General features: G+C 41.2%; 1 protein-coding gene across 1 annotated transcript; it reads left to right on the top strand.

Annotated features, from left to right (window-relative positions):
• Positions 1-387: 387 nt before the first annotated feature.
• On the top strand, positions 388-3,015 carry LOC137639336 (zinc finger MYM-type protein 1-like). The gene has a single exon (XM_068371616.1). It carries the CDS (start codon positions 388-390, stop codon positions 3,013-3,015), a length of 2,628 nt encoding a protein of 875 aa, XP_068227717.1.
• The last annotated feature ends 19,282 nt before the right edge of the window (positions 3,016-22,297 follow it).

Genomic DNA, 22,297 nt, shown 5'->3' with positions numbered 1-22,297 from the left:
TTTTCTCTCTAGTGCCTCAACGTTTTAGTTTTCCCATGTTCATTTTTTTGCCTCATCAATGTTTCTTCTAATATTTTTATTTCTATCATCGATGATGTGCTGTTAACTAGGCCTTCGGGTGTGTGCATCTCTTGCTTTCTGGTTGGTCGCCTAAATTGATCATTATAATAATAATAGTAATAATAAATACTTCGCCAATGTTTTTATATATAGCCAACATTTATTAGCATCTACGTATCTATGCAACTACCTACTTTGTCATTTCATATACCTAGTTATATTTTAAATATCTACTGTGGGTAGAGCCATAATATCTATAGTTAATAATTATTCATGTTTTTCATTTTCAGGATAAGGTAGTGAGGCTGCACTGACCACTGAGGCATAATGGAGAAATCAACAAGTCGTAATCGTGATCAAGGGAGAAAGTATAAAGCAGGCTCTGTCAAACGACAAGAAAAGGCATATGAAAAAGAAAGAGTAAAAAAACTACCAAAAATAACTCAATGGTTGGCATATTCAATAGTATCTGCACCTGCAAAGTCACAAATTCACACTGAATCTGGTCCTAGCTTGAACAAACCAAGTACAAGTGTTGGTGCTAGCTTGAACAAACGAAGTGCAGCCACAGCGAGTACTGAACGGTCTGAACCAGATGTAGTTAGCGCAATTGATCCTGAGCGCAGTGAGGAGACACAAGAGGAAGTGAAAGCTATGAATACCGGTACTGAACAAGGATTTGAAAATGATCTTGGATTATGGCCTAAAATAATTCCTGAAAATGTGTGTGATTATTGGTTGAAAAGGGGAAGTGCAGAATGTCGACACTGTGATGGTGATTTTAAAGAGTCAGCTGTGAAAGAGCTAAACAGAACCCGTCATTGTACAAAGACATTATTCACTCGAACTCATTCATTATCTGGCCAAGAAATTAATCTTAACTGGCTCTGTTACTCTAAAACAACTGGTAAAGTGTATTGTTTTCCTTGCAAGCTTTTGTCAAAGGTGCAAAGCTCATTCACAACTGGCTTCAATGGCTGGAAGAACGCTAGGTATGTCATAGAATCTCACAGTAGGTCAGATCAGCACAGGAAAAGTATGGTCGACATGATATATAGAAAGACTACGGGTGCCCGTATTGACTCTAATCTAGTGCTACAATATGAAAGTGACTGTGAGTACTGGCAGGCAGTATTGAGGAGGTGTGTAGATGTTTTAAAGCTACTTTGCGAACGCGGGCTAGCCATTCGGGGTAAGGATGAAGTAATTGGATCAGCACACAATGGAAATTATCTTGGGATTCTAGAGCTGCTGAGCATATACGACAGTTTCTTGGCAGCACATATCAAGAAACATGCAAACAAAGGTAGTGGTCATACTTCCTACTTGTCGCATGTCATTTCTGAGGAAGTCATTGGAATAATGGCAGAAAAGGTTATGTCCTCAATAACAGATGAAGTAAAAACAGCAAAGTACTTCTCAGTTTCTCTCGACTCCACACCAGATATTTCACACATGGATCAACTTAGTTTTACAATCCGCTATGTACTGCCTACTACAGGTCCAGTTGAAAGGTTTTTGCAGTTTATTCCCATGCTAAGTCACACTGGCAGAGATATTGCTACAACTGTTCTTGATTTTCTTAAAGAGAAGAACATTTCAGTTCTCGACTGCCGAGGACAGTCCTATGACAATGCCAGCAACATGTCTGGTAAATATCAGGGAACCCAACAGATAATCAAGAACGAGTGCAGTGAAGCTGAGTACATACCATGTATGGCTCATTCCTTAAACTTGGTGGGTAAGTGTGCCGCAGAAAGCTGTCCTGCTGCAGTGTCATTGTTTGGTCTGATACAAAACTTGTACTCCTTCCTTGTTGCATCTACTTATCGTTGGAGGAGACACCGTGAGGTAATAGAGACTAATAAAGATAAGAAGTTGAAAGTTGATAAAAAGCTTTCAGACACTCGTTGGTCAGCACAAGCAGATGCTGTAGCTGCTCTCAGTAGAGCACACAAAGAAAACATCATTGTTCTGGAAGAGTTTTCCTCGGATCAGAATCAGCCAGCTGAAACAAGAGCTGAAGCAAGTGGTCTTCTCAAAGGTTTGAAAAAACTTGAAACAGTAATTCTTCTTGAAGTTTGGGATACAGTATTGGAAAGGTTTCAGAGTGCCAGTATTCAACTGCAAAAACCTGGAATCTCCCTCAACACAGCTGTCACACTGCTGGAGTCTCTTTTACAGTTTGTTAAAGACCTGAGATCCCAGTTCGATGATTTTGAAGCAAAAGCTATGGCTAAGTGTGATCCCAGTGACGTGACTGGTAAAGTTGCATACTATGCAGACAGGCAGTCGCAGCGTATTAGAAAGCGCAAGCGTCACCACGATGAACTAGACTCGGTGGAGGATGTTACGCTGACAGGGAGAGACATGTTTAGAGTGACTGCTTTCTTGCCAATCATTGACAAGCTCTATGCTGCCCTAACACAACGCCTTGCAGCTTACAGCGACCTTCGAGAGAAATTTGGGTTTTTATCAGAAATCTCAAACAAAACAAACACTGAACTTAAAGCAGCTGCTGAAAAGCTTGTGTCTTCATATCCTAATGACTTGGAGGCGGGATTGGAGTCGGAGCTTTTGCAGTTTGCACACCTCATGAAATCCATTCCAAGAGGTTCATCTGAAAGTGCTCCTTCATTAGGTGGTGTAAAAGCTGCACAAAGACAAAGTCCGGAACTAGAAATGTATAAGATAATTCACAGACATGACATGGTTGAAACATTTGCTAATGTTGAAATTGTATTACGACTCTATCTCTGCATGTTTGTCACAAACTGCACTGGGGAGCGATCATTCTCCAAGCTGAAACTACTAAAGAATTATCTAAGAAACACCATGTGGCAGAACCGCTTATCTTCACTCACCCTGTTGAGCATTGAGCATGAAAAATTAAGGGTGCTTGATTTTACTGATGTCATCAAACAGTTTGCAAGTAAGAAGGCTCGAAAAAAATAATTTTTTTAATGAGAAATAGTTGAGTGTACCGTGCAAATTGCATGCAATAAACAAAACCCACTCATTTTGCCATTTTGCCACTCACTTCAGTCAAACGGTATTCTCTTTTGTTTATGGTGTATTATTGAAGTTATTATTTTTCAATGGTGCATCATTATAGTTGGGGATCTCCTTAGTTAATAGTGTATTATTATAGTAATTTTTTTGTTCTGCTTCAAAAGAGCAAATGTGTAATGTTCAACTGTGAAATGGTCACTTGGATAATTATAAATAAATTGAATATTGTTTAAAAAGAAAATTTATTTCAACGCTTATCTCTTTAGTTAATGATATATTATTATAGTTATTTTTTATTGTTGAGCTTCAAAAAAATCATATGGGTAATGTTCAACTGTGAAATGGTAATTTGGTTAAATTTCAATAAATTTAATATTGTTTAAAAAGCTAATTTATTTTAACGCTTCGCTCGTTACTGATTTGAGGGCCCGGTAAGGTCACCGGGCCTAGGGCCCCGCACGACCTAAATCCGCCTCTGGTCGCCATATGTAAAACAATGAGCATATGTTGAATATATTGCCCTCTAAGCATAAACCATCATTTAATGGTGCATTTGTCCTCTCATGTATCGATGCAATGTTAAGGCAAGGTTGTATATTGAATGTATATATGATTATAACTTGAAAAATATGTACTTTATCAAAGTCCTAGATTATACATTGAAACAGTGCCCAATAGATCCGAAGGCCACTTCGAGATGCCAGTATTTTACTAATGTAAGTACAAACTTGTCCCTCTAGAAATGAAAATCCCATTAAATGCCGAAAAAATAAGAGCATCTTTTTATGACCATATCTCTGTACGAGAAAAATGTGACTTAACAAGCCTAAGACAACATTAGACCATCCATCACTTTTCTCCCCCCCCCCTCCTAGTTTAGTCTTAGACACAGGTCCTATCTAGGATGCGTGTCTTAAACATATTCTTTAAGTTAATTTTGCAATCTAGATATACATGAAATACACAGCCTAACCTTAACTTGCATTTTGTAAATGAACAAGTGATATGCCTATGAAAAAGAATATAGGTAGTCTAATGATCAATATGATTTAATATACATCTATGGAAAATCACTAGAGGAATAATATTAGACCAATTATTGGATAACTTCTATAGTAACATATGAACTTTCTAAAATGCCAAAACTCCGTAGATTTTGGTTTAGCTAATTAGTAGAGCACGTTAACAATAGGTGGCGCTGCTAAGGTACACGTTTTTTTTTTTTTTTTATGAGTAGGCTCTCCTGTCTTTCCATATACTGTCTGATACCAAAGGCAGTAAAGGGCATTGTTGCCAGATAGGTTAGTCTAAAAATCCCAAAAACTCAAGATAAAAAAATCCCCAAAACCACTAAAAAAAATCCCCATTTCCGCAAATATATTTTCTTCTGATCACGCAGCCTTTACTATTATGAAAAAAATCCTAACTATACTTCATATAAGAGCAAGCAAACTAATTGCAACAATATAAATATTTTTATCTTTGTTTCCTCTTCATAGACATTTGTACAGAATATCACCATCAGACACCTAATTTACCTAAACTCCCCAAATCTAGGAATAAATACTCATATCTGGCAACACTGGTAAAGAGGGTTTCACAGACAAACACACGCACATTTATCATCGTAGCCAAAACTCAATGAAGTATTTCTTCGAATATGACGCATTTATTCAATTTTTACCCATTAACAAGATTCATTATCTATTTCTTATTGAAAAAGATTTTTTTTTAGTTTATTGGCATAAAAATTGTAATTTTTAATTCATAATTTATGTGCAATAAGTATAGGTTTTTTTTCCTAAAAGTGTGATTTTCTGACGTCACATACAACCACCAATCAGACTGAGAAATTATCAGCCAATGAAACAAGAGGTATTTCCCGGTAAAATCATAACGTGAGAGAGTTTTTCTGACGCATGGGCTGCTGTTGACGAACGAGTTCGCTTCACGCAAGCAAATTTTTTAAAACGCTCTAGCTAAGTTATTCTTTATCCCAATTCATTCTTATACATATGATGTTATACATATGATCACGAGGAATCATTTTAGCCTTAAGTGTGTTATTATTAGTATTGTGTAGAAGTTAATAAAGTCTAAGTATAGGTTAATTAAATTTTAACACTGGAAGTTGTGATTTGTGAAGTTGGCAACGCTGGTATTGAGGTGCAGTGTAGGGTGAATTCATAGTATTAGTGAAATAGGGATTGTTGCATATCGCTAAACTTGTAACAAGCTGTTTGGTACGGATTTTATGGAGAGCCAGAACTTATTGCATGGGAAAGCTTACAATTCGGTAGCGAAAATACAGTTTATTTTACAACCTGTGGTAATTCGTGTTATATATTTATATATATTAGAGTCGGGAATATGGTGGATCTAATTTATTTCAAGATATGGCAGTCGGCTGGTTCCAAGCAGCTGATGGTAAAGGTAATTAACAATTTAAGTTACAGTGTTGTAGATAGATTATCCTGGTATACGCTTCTTAAAATAACATTTTTATCATGGGTTATATTTACCTTTAGAATTTATTTTAGTTTTCGAAACAAATGTCAAGCAGAGGAAACTTATAGGACAATTACTCCATGGTGAGTCATTTATTACTCTCTGGGTTTTGTTTTATATAGACGGTGATGTTCTTTATGATAAATGTCATTTATATATGGATCAAGAATAATTGACACTTGTTGTGTGATAGGCCCACCTACGTAGTATGTGTGTGTAGGCAAAGGGGAAATGAACCGTTTGTCTTTTATATCCTGCTGTTGTGTCTCGTTGATGTTTGTCTGTAGTAGCACTATTGGTGTCATCAGTGTTCTCATTTTGCATGCTGGAAGTGTGATCTTGTGCATGTTCATCTGCATTGAAAGAATTAAGGTGAGTGCATAGCGTATTGCATACCAAACCACAGAATATTTTCTTATTTCTCTTAGATATTCAAATGATTATCCATGACAGACTTCCCCTTCAGTAATTCCACTTTTGTTTTATTAATGACAAACACATATAATACCTATGGAATGACAAACGCATATAATATAATTTTTACGCAATTGTTATGATCATTATTTTATCTTAGTCATTTTCAATATTTTGTGATAATTTTGAGTTCATATTTATTGATTTCATAACAAAAACCTAACACTAGTCTGAAGTCCAAAATTAATACATAATAAATAGCAATGTATTGACCATGTGTACATATGAATTTTATAAATTTGTTTTGTTATAAAAATTATTAAAACAAAGGTTTAGATACAGATTACAGAATTGATATTAGGGGAAAAAGTTCACATTTAGTATTTCCTTTTGACAGGTGAAAGCCATTAAGAATAGCCTTCTATTTTTCTGTTTCTTTTATAAACTGTTATGATTGAATTGTTAAGAAATGAAAACGGCATCAGTAAAACTTATTGGTTAATAGGCCTACTTGTAAAATTTTCATTCTTTACTATTCAATTTCTTAACCTAACCTAATAAAGTGCACCTTTCCTTAACAAATTATTGATTGTCAAATTTGTTATAAATTCTTTTGGATAAAATGTGATACTTTAAATTCTAGCAAAACTGGAGGTAATTGTGTAGGAGACCTCCGCGCTCGATTTAAAAGTTTCTAAAAGTAGAAAACGAAAGAAAGCAGTAATTTTCAATATTAATCTTACCCGATGATCATGTAGCTGCAACTCTGTTGCTCGACAGAAAAAACCTACGGTCGGGATACGCCAGCGATCGCTATACAGGTGGGGGTGTACAACAACAGCGCCATCTGTCGAGTAGGTACTCAGGTACTTCTTGTCAACAAGAACCAATTTTTCCTCTGTCGTGCCAATGGCAGGACCTACTAAATACGCCGTCCCTAACTGGATTTGTTTTCACAACGATTTGGTGAAGTACACTATTCCAGTTTTGAGCTTTCGCTATGCAGGGGTTTTATCTTCATTTCAAACTTGAATTCGTTTTCGATAGATTTAATTATGGTGACGAAGAGAGTATGGACTCTCTTTCACTTTTAAATGGCCGACCCTTCCCTTAGACGGAAGTGTGTTTAGGTTTTTGGTAATTTTGCTTAACACGTTATAGATCCATTTATTTTATATCTCTCCGCCTTTTTAGGCCTCTTCGGTTTACTTTTCAATTATTATAAACTTATAAAAATAAATTTTTATGTTTGTTTATATGCGACCTTTCCTAATAGTAGGCGGTCCTAACTTGGAACCGAAGTTAATTAACATTGAGCCCGTTATATCGTATTTAACCTTTAAAGAATTTAATACTTTTTTAATTTTAATGTTTTATGGAAGAATTTCTTTGATAGTCTCGTACTGTTTTCAAAGATGAACTAACGTTTAGTTTTTTGTCTCCGCAGTTGTTGACGTTCAGAACGTTCAACTTGCGCTCTATCGTTACGATAGAGAGAGAGTGTTTCACGGTTTCACTTTGCAGTAAAAGTAAACCGATTCTAGCGTTTCGTTCATTCTTTCTTAGCTTAAAGAGTTTAAATTCTAAATAAAGGAACTTTTTATTTGGGAAACCTTTCAGTTTTTTCCTTTAGCAAATAACATGTTTTAACGATATATAATTGGGCTCTTCTCTCAGGTGCTAAATCAAGAGAGAAGAGAGAGAGAGATAGAGACGGAGGGAGAGAGAGGAGAATAAACGTTTCGTTCAAGCGGGTAACGTTGTTCTCGTTTTTTACTCTTCTCCCTAGTCGCTGTAGGGGAAGAAGGTAAAACGTTTCTAGGGTTTTATTCTTGTTCCCAGGCTTTATGCGGTGAGAGATTGTAAACGTAGTTTATTTGTTCTAGTGTTTAGTCTCTTTTCCAGCCACTGAATTCTTTATCTTTATTTATGTTTTTCTGTTGCATTGTAAAACTGTTTTCGCAATTACTACCTTTTAATGAAGGATAGGATTGCGTGTTTCAGGTAGAAATCAGTTAAAGTTTCGATTTCAGTGAAATAAGTGCAAACAGAAAATCAAAAGTGATAAAGTGATATGCGCAAAGTGTTACAGTGTTGCGTCCGAGGGTTCGTCTGTTCGTGCCAGTTGTTCACCTAGTCCGGGACCTCTTACAAGCTCCCAAGCCCAGGGGAGAAGTAATGTCGAACGACTTATGGGTTCCACAGGCCTTGATCGACGAACAGACGTTTTTCCCTCCGTGGTTTCGGGCGTATCTACACACGTTTGCCGATGTGATCGCCCCACCCACACAAAGACGAGAGAGCCCATTTATTCCTCGTCTGCGGAAGAGGTTTCTCGTAAGAAACCATGGACCAAATCTTGCAGCTTTTAAGTGCAAGTCGGTCCCTTCCGCGCAAGTCCAACGGCCTAGGTGTAGCCACTGGGTCAGTTCGGACTCGCTGCAGTCATCCGACGACTGCACACCTCCCATGAGAGGCAAGGTGGTACCGCAACAGGCAGTAACTCCGTCTGTTGCCGCACCAGCTGTTTTAGACCCTCAGTCACGACGGACAGTAGCTCCGTCTGTTGCCGTTTTTTGTAGACCCTAAGTGGTCTTTACTGCAGTCTATGCAGACTCAGTTAGCTGCGGTTATGCAGGAGTTTCGTGCGGAGAAGGTTGACTCTGCTCTCGTTAGCCTACAACCTGCCACTGTTGTGCGCCCAGCTCACGCTGAGGCTGCCTGCTCCCACACTCCGGCTGCGGAGAGCTCCACCTCCGATGCGCAATCGACCCTGCCAGACGCATGTTAACGTTAGCCGACGTGCGGCTCCCTCCGTTAACATGCGTGAGCTTCCGCATCAGCAGTGGGAAGGTGGAGTCAAGCTGCCGTGTTTTGACGCGATGCGTTAGTTTCCGCAACCCACGGCAGTCCCCACCACGCACCACCACTCCGCTTTAGTTGTTGCCTGCTCCCACACTACGACTGCGGAGAAGGTTGACGATGCACCCGTTTGCCTACAACCTGCCACGGTTGTGCGCCCAGCATGGCTGCCTGCTCCCACACTCTTGTTGTGAGAGCTCCTCCACCCATGCGCAGTCGGCCCTGCCAGACGTATGCTGACTCCCACAGACACACGGAGCACTCCGTTGCCGTGCGTGAGCTACCACAAGCTGCCGTGTTTTGACACGGTGTGTCAGCCTCCGCAACCCACTGTGGTTACCGCCACTCACCCGCAGCAGACTAGTCAGTCAGGAGTTGAGGCTTCCCCTCACAGCTTTGGTTGTTGCCAGCTCCCAGACTGTCAAGCAGTTACTTGACGTTGCCTTCTGGTCTGCTACTAATGCACCAGTGCTGTATGTCCTCACGCACCTGTTGTGGTTGACAGTTCAGTTTTTGACAGTTCACAGACTGTCAAGCAGTTACATAACGTTGCCTTCTGGTCTGCTGCTTTTGCACCAGTGAGACCCTCACTGAGATAACCTAGCTTTTCTCGGACATGGTTCCTATAGATGAGAAAGTGCTGTTCTTCCTCCTTCTGATATTCCTTTGAGGACTCTGTCATTTGGAGAGGAGCCTTAAGCTGCTTAGCCTCCTATGGACTTTAATTAAAGCATAACAAGGCTTCCAGGGATGATAAATGGTTCCGCTTCAGTCGCTAACCCCGTCTGTTGCCACACCTGCTCCCATAGACCCTAATGGGCTTTGTTGCAAGACATGCAGTTCAAGCTTGTGTCCTTGTTAGAGGATTTTTTACGGAGAAGAACCTTCTAGCCAACAACCTTCCTACCGGTTGGTTGTACGCCCTGTTGACGCTGAGGTATCCTACTCACGTCCGCCAGTTGAGATGGTTCCCCCACCGGTGCGACCCAGTGTGGGTTGCCAGTCGCACGTTGACGTTAAGCGACTCTCGGAGGTGGTTGTGGACGTTCAGTGTGTCACTAGGAAGACGTTCAACAACCAGCAGAGATGACTTGTTGTGACGCAGTGCGGCAACCTCAGCAACCCTGTAGGGGGTTGACTGCACAACCCAGACAGTCTTCACAGTTTCGGGTTGACGCTGTACTTCCTCGCGTCCCCATGGTTGACAGTTCACAGACTGTGCAGCAGTACCATGATCTTGTGTCCGGCTCCGTCACGCATCCACCAGTGCGACCGGATTCAGCGAGTCAGACGTTGCCCACTCCGTTGCCGTTTCCTCATCAGTTTCGAATGAGGAACCCTCTGATGAGGACATTGCTGAACAAGACGATCAACCCCCAGCCCTGCTATCCATCCAGAAGATGCTGAAGAAGGAACACTGCCCTGTCAGGCTGTGGATGAGTCTGGTTAGGACACTGTCATCCGTGGTTCTTTTTGTGTCACTTGGAAGACTACACCTCCGTCCTCTTCTGTATCATCTAGCTTTCACTGGAAAAGGACTAGACGCTAGAAGCGGTCTCGATCCCGGTTTCTGGTAAGATAAAGTCTGGTCTGACTTGGTGAAAGGACTTTATCAACCTTTGAAAGGGTCTTCCCCTGACTGTTCAGACTCCCAACCACGTTCTCTTCTCGGACGCATCGGACGTAGGCTGGGGTGCGACATTAGGCGGTAGGGAATGCTCGGGATTATGGAACTCGAGTCAAAGGACAATGCATTTCAACTGCAAGAAGCTTCTGGCAGTACGTCTGACCTGGAAAAGCTTCAGGTCTCTCCTTCAAGGCAAAGTGGTGGAGGTGAACACGGTCAACACCCTGCTTTGACGTACATCTCCAAACAAGGAGGGACCTACTCTCTGACATGGTACGAGTTCGCAAGAGACCTCCTCTCCTGTTCAACAGGTCTAGACTTTTCACTAGTAACGAGGTTCATCCAAGGCAACTTGAATGTCATAGCAGATTGTCTCGGTAGGAAGGGACAAATAATTCCAACATATTGGACCCTCCACAAGGATGTATGCAAGAGACTTTGGGCCACCTGGGGCCAGCCAACCATAGATCTCTTCGCAACCTCGATGACCTAGAGGCTCCCAATACTTTGCTCACCTATCCCGGACCCAGCAGTAGTTCATATAGATGCCTTTCTACTAGATTGGTCACATCTAGATCTATATGCATTCCCTCCGTTCTAGATTGTCAACAAGGTACTGCAGAAGTTCGCCTCTCACGAGGGGACAAAGTTGACGCTAGTTGCTTCTCTCTGGCCCGCGAGAGAATAACTCACCGAGGTACTTCGATGGCTAGTAGACGTTCCCAGAACACTTCCCCTAAGGGTGGACCTGCTACGTCTGCCACGCGTAAAGAAGGTACTCCAAGGCCTCCACGCTCTTCGTCTGACTGCCTTCTGAATATCGAAAGACTCTCGAGAACTAGAGATTTTTCGAAGGAGGCAACCAGAGCGATTGCTAGAGCAAGGAGAACACCCACCCTTAGAGTCTACCAATCGAAGTGGGAAATCTTCCGAAACTGGTGCAAGTCAGTATCCGTATCCTCGACCAGTACCTCTGTAACTCAAATAGCTGACTTCCTCTTATATCTGAGGAAAGAACGATCTCTTTCAGCTCCCACTATCAAGGGTTACAAAAGCATGTTGGCATCAGTCTTCCGTCACAGAGGCTTAGATCTTTCCAACAATAAAGATCTACAGGACCTCCTTAAGTCTTTTGAGACCACGAAGGAGCGTCGTTTGGTTACACCTGGTTGGAATTTAGACGTGGTTCTAAGATTCCTTATGTCAGACAGGTTCGAACCACTTCAATCAGCCTCCCTGAAAGATCTCACCTTTAAGACTCTTTTCCTGATATGCTTAACCACAGCTAAAAGAGTCAGTGAGATTCATGCCTTCAGCAAGAACATCGGATTCTCATCCGAAACGGCTACATGCTCTACAACTTGGTTTTCTAGCCAAACACGAGCTGCCTTCTCGGCCTTGACCAATATCGTTCGATATTCCAAACTTATCGTATGGTTGGAAATGAACTAGAAGAGTATTATGTCCTGTAAGAGCTCTTAAGTTCTATTTTAAAAACCTTTACGAGGCCCTTCTGAAGCTTTATGGTGTTCAGTTAAGAATCCATCTTTGCCTATGTCAGAGAATTCTTTATCCTATTTTATCAGACTGTTAATACGAGAAGCTCATTCCCTTCTGAATGAGGAAGACCAAGCTTGGCTGAAGGTAAGGACACACAAAGTTAGAGCTGTCACAACTTCCGTGGCCTTTGAACAAAATAGATCTCTGCAAATTATATTCAACGCAACCTATTGGAAAAGCAAATCAGTGTTCGCGTCTTTTATCTTAAGAATGTCCAGTCTCTTTACGAGAACTGCTACACTCTGGGATCATTCGTAGCAACGAGTGCAGTAGTGGTGGGGGCTCCACCACTACAATTCCCTAATTCCAGAACCTTTTTAATCTTTCTCTTGAAATATTTTTGGGTTGTCCGGAAGGCTAAGAAGCCTTTCGCATCCTACTTGATTTGGCGGGTGGTCAAAATCATTTCTTGAGAAGCGCCTAGATTAGAGGTTTTGATGAGGACCTTTAGTATGGGTTGCAACCCTTCATACTTCAGCTCCTAGGAGTCGCTCAGCATCCTATGAGGATCGCGAGGCTCAGTAAGGAAGACGTACTTAAAAAGGCAGAGTAATTGTTCAAGTCGTCTTCCTTACCAGGTACTTATTTATTTTATGTTTGTTATTTTGAATAACTGCTAAAATGAAATACGGGATACTTAGCTTCTTATGTTAACATGTATGCTGGTCTCCACCCACCCCCCTGGGTGTGAATCAGCTACATGATCATCGGGTAAGATTAATATTGAAAAATGTTATTTTCCTTAGTAAAATAAATTTTTGAATATACTTACCCGATGATCAAGAATTTAAGGACCCTCCCTTCCTCCCCATAGAGACCCAGTGGACCGAGGAGAAAATTGGTTCTTGTTGACAAGAAGTACCTGAGTACCTACTCGACAGATGGCGCTGTTGTTGTACACCCCCACCTGTATAGCGATCGCTGGCGTATCCCGACCGTAGGTTTTTTCTGTCGAGCAACAGAGTTGCAGCTACATGATCATCGGGTAAGTATATTCAAAAATTTATTTTACTAAGGAAAATAACATATTAGAGCTACAGTTACCTTGAAACTGTGAGATAATCCTCCTACAACCACCTAACTCTTACACAGAAAATGTAAGCATAAACCTACTACTACAATTATGGGGGACCCCAGTGGGAAGCGGGGTTTTTGGGTGGGGGGAGGAGGAGAAAAGTGATTTTTCGGGGCACTACCGAACCTAATACAACTACCTACCCTACCCTGGGGGCCATGTACCCCTACCTAGGCCTACCGGGGGGGGCTCCGCCCCCCTGCGACCCCCCCTTAAGGCCACAGTAATTTTCAGGGCACCACCGAACCTAAGACACCCACCTAACCTAGCCTATGGGGCCCTGTACCCGTACCTAGGCCTACCGGGGGGGGGGCTCCGCCCCCCCTGCGACCCCCCCTTAAGGCCACAGTAATTTTCAGGGCACCACCGAACCTAAGACACCCACCTAACCTAGCCTATGGGGCCCTGTACCCCTACCTAGGCCTACCGGGGGGGGGGGGGGGGGCGTCATAGTGCACTAGTTTGTCTGCGGATTATAGTGGTTACAGGGCTCATTTGAGCAAAAATAAGACACAGTCAACAATAACAACAGACTTAGAAAATTCAGGGAAGACAAGAGTAGCGTGAGTTTGATCGTCGATATTTCGACTATTAATGAGGTTACACAACGTTAACGTAAACTGCAAACTACCACATACCTTACTGTTATGGTGTAGGTGGATACAAATCTGCTGCTGCCAGGAGGAAGTGATGAAACCACACTACGATCACACCGGAATGCTAATTTGTTGTAATCTATACGGCACACATTTTCACAATTAGGGCACTTTTTCTCTGCCAAAATCAAACCATGACGTTGAGCAAATGCAATTAGCAAATCAACTTTCCCTGAATAATGTACACAAAAATCCCCATAAGAAATAAAGCAATTGTCACAAGTGACACAGTCGGAACGGGATGAAGGTCTTGCTAATTGCTCCATACTTCACGGCAAAATGAGCTTTTCAGTTTGAAGGGAGATCCGAGACGTGCAAAAATATTCCTCCGCGGAACTTCACGTAAACTGTGGTAACTGGTGGAAAAATAGCAGGGATAAGTGAAGTAATAAGTGTCAGCATTGGCTAGATTTGTAAAAACCGCCATGATTGGTTTTCAAACAGTGTGACGTCAAGAAAACACCTGTTATTGGTTAGAATAGCATTGAGAACTAGTCTGCCATACGCAGTAAGGCGGTGAAACAGCTCATTTTAGCCAAGACATCACACAGTAAACAAAAACAAACACTTAGAAAAAATCCAAGTGAAACATAACTATACACACGCATATCTTCGTTAAATAGAAGCTGCTCACATATTGACTATTATATAAGCGTTCTATATGATATAATAGTGAATTGTAGGTGTTTAAATTCTTCAAGATCTTCCGTGGAGCTCTCCTACACATTTACCAAACTGGAATTTACTATAAAAAATGAACAAGTGCTGGCTAGTTTGGTATTTTTCTCAAATTTTATTGGGGGCTGGGTCATAAAATGTCGAGTCTATTCCTCACGCTAACTCCATTGTTTCTTTTCATCTGGGAGACTGGTGGTAAGTTAGTGGCATTGCGCATGCGTTGCTTGCGTTTGCTCTTGCAAGCTGCTTTGTTCTATTGTATGACTTAATCATTACCTGGCTTTTTTAACCAATTACTAACTTCCAAATACAGTATTTACAAGTTACTGGATGTTGTTCTACAACAGCCATTTTTTTTTTCACCCTCTCTTCACCACCATCACATAGACTTCTCCAAAAGGGAAGTACAATTTATTTCAAAATTAGTCCAATTTAATCTATGTTGGCAATTAATTATGATGAAAAAGCTTTCCGTTCAGTGTATAGCAATTGTTGCTCATGTGAAAGTAAAAAAAAAATATTCCAAAAATAGCAACCCATGGGGCTGGCTTGTGCAGCACACCCATGTACCGCTTGCCAGAACATAGGAGCAGTGAGATTATATTCATTTGCGACTGCGAATGAAGCGAGCCACGGCGGAGCAAAAACCATTAGGACATAAATTGGATCATTGAGAAGTGTAATACTTTAATTTTTGGGCTCAAGCCATGACGTGCTGATGGAAGGTTCCTTCAGTAGCTTCCTAAGGGTATATTTGACTCAAATTTACCTTTAGGAAGCTACTGAAGGAACCTTCCATCTGGACGTCATGGCTATCTCACCCAAAAATAGATTTTTTGCTTCCCTTCAAAATCCGTTTTTCATCCAACTACATTAACCATATATTTTTCCACTTGGTTATCTTGTGTTTATTTTGCATTTCTGACAGTTATTACTGCTGCAAATCACTATTTTTATTTGGGGGGTGGAGCATTTCCCCACCCAAATAACCTAGGTTTCCAACTGGTGTCCCCCATAATTGTCTTTTTTGGGCTCAAGCCATGACGTCCTGATGGAAGGTTCCTTCAGTAGCTTCCTGAGGGTATATATGACTACAGTAGATATTCCCAGAGAATTAAACTAAAGGTTTCACAGAATTCTAACTTCTGGCGCGAGTACCCTAAAGGTTTCACTTCAGGATATCGTATATCAACAGGGGACGTATGCTTGACACGCCACATGGCTATCTGCACCCCACATAGCGTTTATGCTTCGAGGGTGAAGGTGGCAAGTTATAGGAGGGGCTGTTGCAAAGTTATCCTCCTGCGTTACTGTTACTGTACCTCGCAACGTAAACAAACGGCAGCCATAGCTGTCCGCCATCTTGACTGACGTCACGTCCGCTCGCTTCATTCCTATCTTTGTAGCGTCCTGCGTAGCTTGTTTTTCCCAGTGTTCGCTATTTTGTTGCATCATGTCGCAATCTTCAGCCTCGCCTTCTTCTGGAAAGTTGAGTACCATGTTCTTGTATTGTTTAAATAAGCTCTGGCCGTAAAGTAACGATTTTTTATCCTTAAATCTTATGTTTAGTGGCGGAGCTGTGCCTCGACCGGAGGCGTCATGTTACGACGCTGTTGTTCGTCTCGCATGCTTTATTTAGTTAGCCAGAACAACGTTCCCGGTCTAATAACTAATTAAATTATCATTAGTTATTTAGTCTTCATTGCTAGGAATTAGTTATATTATGCCAATAGTATTCTACGGTGATCTGCGTTAACCGTATCCTATGCTAGCCTACTAGCCTAACCCAAGGCTCGACGCCTAAGTGTATATGTTTACTTCCTGCATGATATAATAAGTGTTCCTAGTGTTATTTTACAAAATGAAGATTTAGGCATTTATTCATACAAGATTCAGTGATTGTACATGTGTTATTTCGCCTTCTAGGGACCATACAAGGTGTTTTGGTGGTCTTACCATCGACACAAACCCCTGGATGCATGCCAAACACATGCCGATAACGACTGGACGCATCTTTATTAACGACAAATTGGGTGCCGACCCCCTTGAAAAGGTGGAGTTCTACCCTAATTTCGAAGCCTACCCGGACTGTTACATCAAGCTCGAGTCTGAACCAGTCTCCAATGAGGAGACTGAGCCTAAGGAAGTGATTGTGTTTGAACACTCCAAGGCTCAAGCTATGCTGGCTGACTCCCTCAAGAGTAAAGGCTTCGTCAGATCTCTAAAATGCCAGCACTGAGCAAGAAACATCCGTCTTTTCTTGCTCGTCCCACCATGATCTTTCCCTTTGCGGAAAAGGCCTTAAATGTAGTCCTGAAGGCGGTGGAAGAAGGAAAGCCCTGCCCTACATTAGAGGAGTGTATGCCTCTCTCCCTCGCCTTACCCCCTAACAATAAAAGCTGGAAGGACATCCAACTTACCTTCACGGTTGGAAAGTTGGAACCTGACGTCGCTGGACGTCAGTTTAACGAAAATCTCCCCAAGCTGAATGACTATCTTTTGTGTCGGGAGTAAAACACCAAGGAGAGACTGGCCGCCTCTCTGTCGCTTCAAGTACAACTCGAAGCAATGGCCGGGGACGTTCGGGTCCCGGGCTACTACATGGTTCTCGCCAAAACCCACCTTGCTACCTTGCTGAAGGACCTATATAGCTTCATCAAGGCATGGAGAGACTGTAGAGAGTTCGTGTTCGCCGATGCAGTCGTGAAACATGAACCCCGGAAACTGATCTCCTCTAACATCTGGGGCAAACACCTCTTCCCAACAGATTTGGTGAAAGAGATTGTGGACAAGGCTGCCACTGAGAACCGGAACCTTCTCAACAAGTGGGGCATGTCCCGAAAGAGGAAGTCCTCTCAGGATGAAGGTCCACAACCTAAGAGGAAATCCAACAAGCCTAGACCCCAACAGCGTCAAGCCAAACGCCAGTTTCGGCTCCCGCTACTCCCTAGATAGTGCCCCAGCTGCAGCAGACCTTTCAGCCGGTCCCTCAGCCGGTGGTGTCCCAATCACCAGTCTTCACTCCTGCCTACGAAAGACAGTCCACTACCTTTCGTCCCAGAGGTAGAGGCTCCGGCAGAGACTCCTCTTGTTGTCCTTCCAGAGGCAGAGGAGGAAGGGGAGCAGGCGGCCGAGGTGGTAAATCCTCGGGAAACCAGAAGCAATGCAGTGCTTCCGGTGGGAGGAAGACTCCGCCACTTACAGGATCGTTGGACCTTCGATCCTTGGGCACACAGCATCATCAAGAAGGGACTAGGGTGGAGTTGGATAAAACCACCTCATCTTCATCCAATTCTTCCAACCCTCAACCCCCATCCTAGAAGAATATGTCCTAGAACTCTTGAACAAGAAGGTGATCAAGAGGGTAAAGTCCACCAGGTTCCATGGAAGACTGTTTTGTGTTCCCAAGAAAGACTCAGACACAACTCAGAGTCATTCTGGACTTGTCCCCTCTCAACAAGTTCATTGCGAACAACAAATTCAAGATGCTGACTCTTCAACATATAAGAGCCCTACTGCCTCGCAAGGCTTACACGGTCTCAATAGACCTGGCGGATGCCTATTGGCACATTCCAATGAATCACCATGCTTCCTCCTACCTAGGATTCAGGCTTCAAAGAAGACAGTACGCCTTTAGGGCCATGCCCTTCGGGCTCAACGTGGCTCCAAGAACCTTCACGAAGGTCGCAGACACGATCGTCCACCAGCTACGCCTTTGTACCAACCGTGTTTCACACAATTGTACAGTTGCCTCAAAGTATTCCTTTACCCCTTACGCTTATGTTTTATGAAAATAGTATGGTAACACCGCAATGAAAGCCTATTTGTCTTGTAACGACGGACGTGAATGGTCGAGCTATTGGTATGCCAGTGCTCCTATTTTTATAAACACTACTGTAGACAATATATTAATGATATACGAATAATAGTTCACATTACAAGTGAAATAAGTTGCTGTTAAATACTTAGAAAAATAGTATAGTAACAGAGTAGTAATAATAGCAATGGTAAAAATCATATTCATTCCTGATTAATCAGACATCGTCAACCTTCGTTACATTCAGTTGAGGCAGGCGTTTGCTGAAATCCAACTTTAGTTCATAGTAGATATATGGGTTCTTTTTCAGAACATAATTATTTGAATGGAAATACGCTTTCGATTTATATAATCCATCAATTTATAAAGAAATGAGATCATAAACTGCAAATTTCAAGACCTATAAATATAATTTCATAAAGGCAATTATGATAGCCATTGACAGGTCATGATACGGAAGGCTTGGGGAAAAATTAATAGACAACCCGATGTATAAAGGAACAAATATATCCAGTGTATCATTCATATATATATATTTTTTTAATTCGAGCCACGTCTCACCAGAGTAGCCTAGATGGAAATTTCTCTGGGCGGTAATTAAACTCGAGTCATCTGAGTAACAACACACCTTAACCACCCTGATGGTCTTTATATCATTGGTAGATATGGTTGCACACCGATAAAATCAGTACTCATATAGATGAGAGAGAGAGACTGAACTATGGTTGGTTTTATTTTGTCAATTTCGTTGGTATTATCAAACAATACTATATAGGCCTTTTATAATACCTTGATAATGACAACAGGGACTCGATTAGATAAATGTTGTATAGCCATGTCATTATATAATAAGATAACTCCGATATCCTTGTGTCTTCAATACTTATTACAATACGGTGGGGGTCTGAAACAAGTTATTGACGTCAAACTAGCTGTTTCACAGATCTCGTTCAATATGTAATATTTCCCTCCACATATGACCTAACAAAACATCAAGAAGGAATCATCAGTCGCATGTTAATTTTTATGAAAATAAATTCCATGATGATCATTCTCAGAGTAGTAAGGTATAAATTCATGACGGGCAGTTCGAGAATTTATCGGTTGTCAAAAGCCCACTTGACAACGGAATTACTTTAGGGAATGTAAGTGCTTCGTAAGATATCACTTTTAATACTAAATATTCTAGATAAGATAATTAGCAATTAAAACTTGCAACTAGATGCACCATAGTTGGGTAGATACATAGAGATAAAGAGATGGATTGAATTGCTTTCAGTTATCGTCAGGTTTAGAATTTTTTTTTTTATTTTACATTTAACTTAAATGACTAAATTGCACCCTCAGTTGAACTGGCCTTGGTCTTAATCGTTGGTAAAAAATAAAATACCCAAGTCTTTTATTATATAATTATGAATTTTCTTTATTAAAATCAGCTGGATTCATCGATGAATTTATAGCAAATATCTGAAAACTATGTATTACAAATTTGTGATATTCAATGTTTAATCGCAATCATAACTTCGTATTAACCTTTTGTTTTAGTACTCAAGCGATACTGGTTGATTGAATCTTACTGTATTATTTTTTTTTTCAGTTTCCATTCTCATAACATTCCTTACATTTGTGGGCAAGGTTTAGTGAAATCACTATGGAAATAAATTATTTAATTCTAGTTATACAATGTTGAATTGTAAAAAAGAAAATAAGTAAAACAAGATAGTATTTGAAACATTAATATTTTGTCCATCCACCATTATGTGCAATAACATCTTGCAATCTGTTTTGCATTGACGAGACGTGGTTATACACAACTTGTCGGTTGCGGCGGAACAGTTCCCAATCGTTGAGAACATGCTGGAAAAGACGCTGGTGGTTACGCTCCTGACCCTGCTCCCAGCTGTTGACGATGTTCCCCCAGACATTTTCGATCGGGTTCAAGTCGCATGCTTTGCTCGGCCAGGGAAGGAGAACAATGTCGCGCTGTTCAGCAAACCATGCTCGGACAATCCTCGCAGTATGGATGGAACACTTATCCTAAAAGAAATAATATAACTGATTAATCATACTGTTAGAACAAGGTGGAAGGAGAACAATTTATATTTTCAATATAAATGACGGCAAAATAATGCCGTTTAGTCCAGCAAAAGGAGTCACAATAATGATTAATAAAAGGGCTTGAGTAGCCAAGGAGGAGACGTGGGTGTTGTGTGTTGATAAGAATATTTGGTCTACTTTTCATGAAGAGGCAAAAAATACCTTGTAACAATTTCAGTGGCTTTATTTGGCCGCTTTAGATTCATCAGGGAATGTAGATCAATGATGTTGATGTAAGATCCTTTTACAGTTATAAAACTAATAAATCCAAGACAAAAGTCTTATTGAGTAATTTGAAACTACTTTATGACCAATATCAGCAATGAGTTGATACCATATTTGTCAAGAAAGGGCATTCATATAACTAAAAAAAAAAAAAAAACAATGCACATACCTGCATGAAAATTATCTGCTCAGGATAAGGAAGAGCATAAGCGCGAACGGAAGGAACCATCACCTCTTCCAAAATTTCGAGATACTGCTCAGCGTTGAACCTTCCACTGATCTCGGCCAATTCACCAACACCATGCAGGTGTATCCACCCCCAAACGTTACAGGTGATATGGCCGCTTCTGGCTACTTGATAAATATTCTGGCTGTCGTATCTCGTGTTATCACGCCTCCAGCAATGCAGACGACCATGCGTGTTAGAAGCGAAGGTCTTTTCGTCACTGAAAATTACTCTGCCCCAGAAGTCTAACCCCTCTTCCAAATAACGTTGAGCAAATTCCAGCCGTGCCGTTTTATGACGATCCTCCAGCTTTTGTTTCACTGCCGGAGTCCTATGGTGGATACCGTCTGCGTGGAGCCTATTTCTTATAGTTCCTGACGAAACACGCAAGTTCAGTGTGTCCCTTATGGCAACTGCATTTATAAATGGGCTTTGCGTGGCTACTTCCGAAATCGCCCTATCTTCTTCTGGGGTCGTTTTTCTTGGCCCACCAGCTCTTGGCCTGTCGTTGAGGTTTCCAGACTCTTCCCATCTTCGACACCAAAGTCGAACTGTTGGCAATGAAATTCCTAATTCTCTTGCAATACGTTTGTAAGACATGCCAGAGTCTCTCATGCCTACAATTCTGCTCCTATTGCTGATTCTTTGTTGATTGCGATCCATTGTCTACTCTAGTCACTAAACCGCTACTCAAGAGAATGACATAATGGACTAACAGAGGTCACGACATCACTTACTGGCCCCGCCTCTCTCTCTCTTTCTGAGTTATACAGCTTTAATCGAGTCCCTGTGTCATTCTCAAGGTATTAAAAAAGGTTTATATAGTACTGTTCGATAATACCAACGAAATTGACATAAAATAAACCCAACCATAGTTCAGTCTCTCTCTCTTATCCATATGAGTACGATTTTATCGGTGTGCAACCATATCTACCAATGATATAAAGACCATCAGGGTGGTTAAGGTGTGTTGTTACTCAGATGACTCGAGTTTAATTACCGCCCAGAGAAATTTCCATCTAGGCTACTCTGGTGAGACGTGGCTCGAATTAAAAAAATATATATATATGAATGATACACTGGATATATTTGTTCCTTTATACATCGGGTTGTCTATTAATTTTTCCCCAAGCCTTCCGTATCATGACCTGTCAATGGCTATCATAATTGCCTTTATGAAATTATATTTATAGGTCTTGAAATTTGCGGTTTATGATCTCATTTCTTTATAAATTGATGGATTATATAAATCGAAAGCGTATTTCCATTTTTAGGGGGGGAGCCATGTACCAACCGTGTTTCACACAATTGTACATAATTCCTTTTGTATATATTATGCTTGTATCTTCGCTCCTCCCTCGCACTAAAACGAACATGAAAATTCCTGTCTGGTTTTTCCTCTGTAATATTGTCTGTCTTGTGAACTTGTTATGTCCTGTTGCCTTGAGGTTTTGTATATAAGGAGAGTGTTCCTTAATAA

The sequence above is a fragment of the Palaemon carinicauda genome, chromosome 4 (assembly GCF_036898095.1).
Source record: "Palaemon carinicauda isolate YSFRI2023 chromosome 4, ASM3689809v2, whole genome shotgun sequence".
Lineage (NCBI taxonomy): Eukaryota > Metazoa > Arthropoda > Malacostraca > Decapoda > Palaemonidae > Palaemon > Palaemon carinicauda.
The sequence above is the reverse complement of the archived record's forward strand: the minus strand, read 5'-3'. Positions and strand labels throughout refer to the sequence as shown.

Coding starts and splice junctions, on each gene's coding strand:
- LOC137639336 (XM_068371616.1), top strand. CDS start 388: ATGGAGAAATCAACAAGTCGTAATCGTGATCAAGGGAGAAAGTATAAA.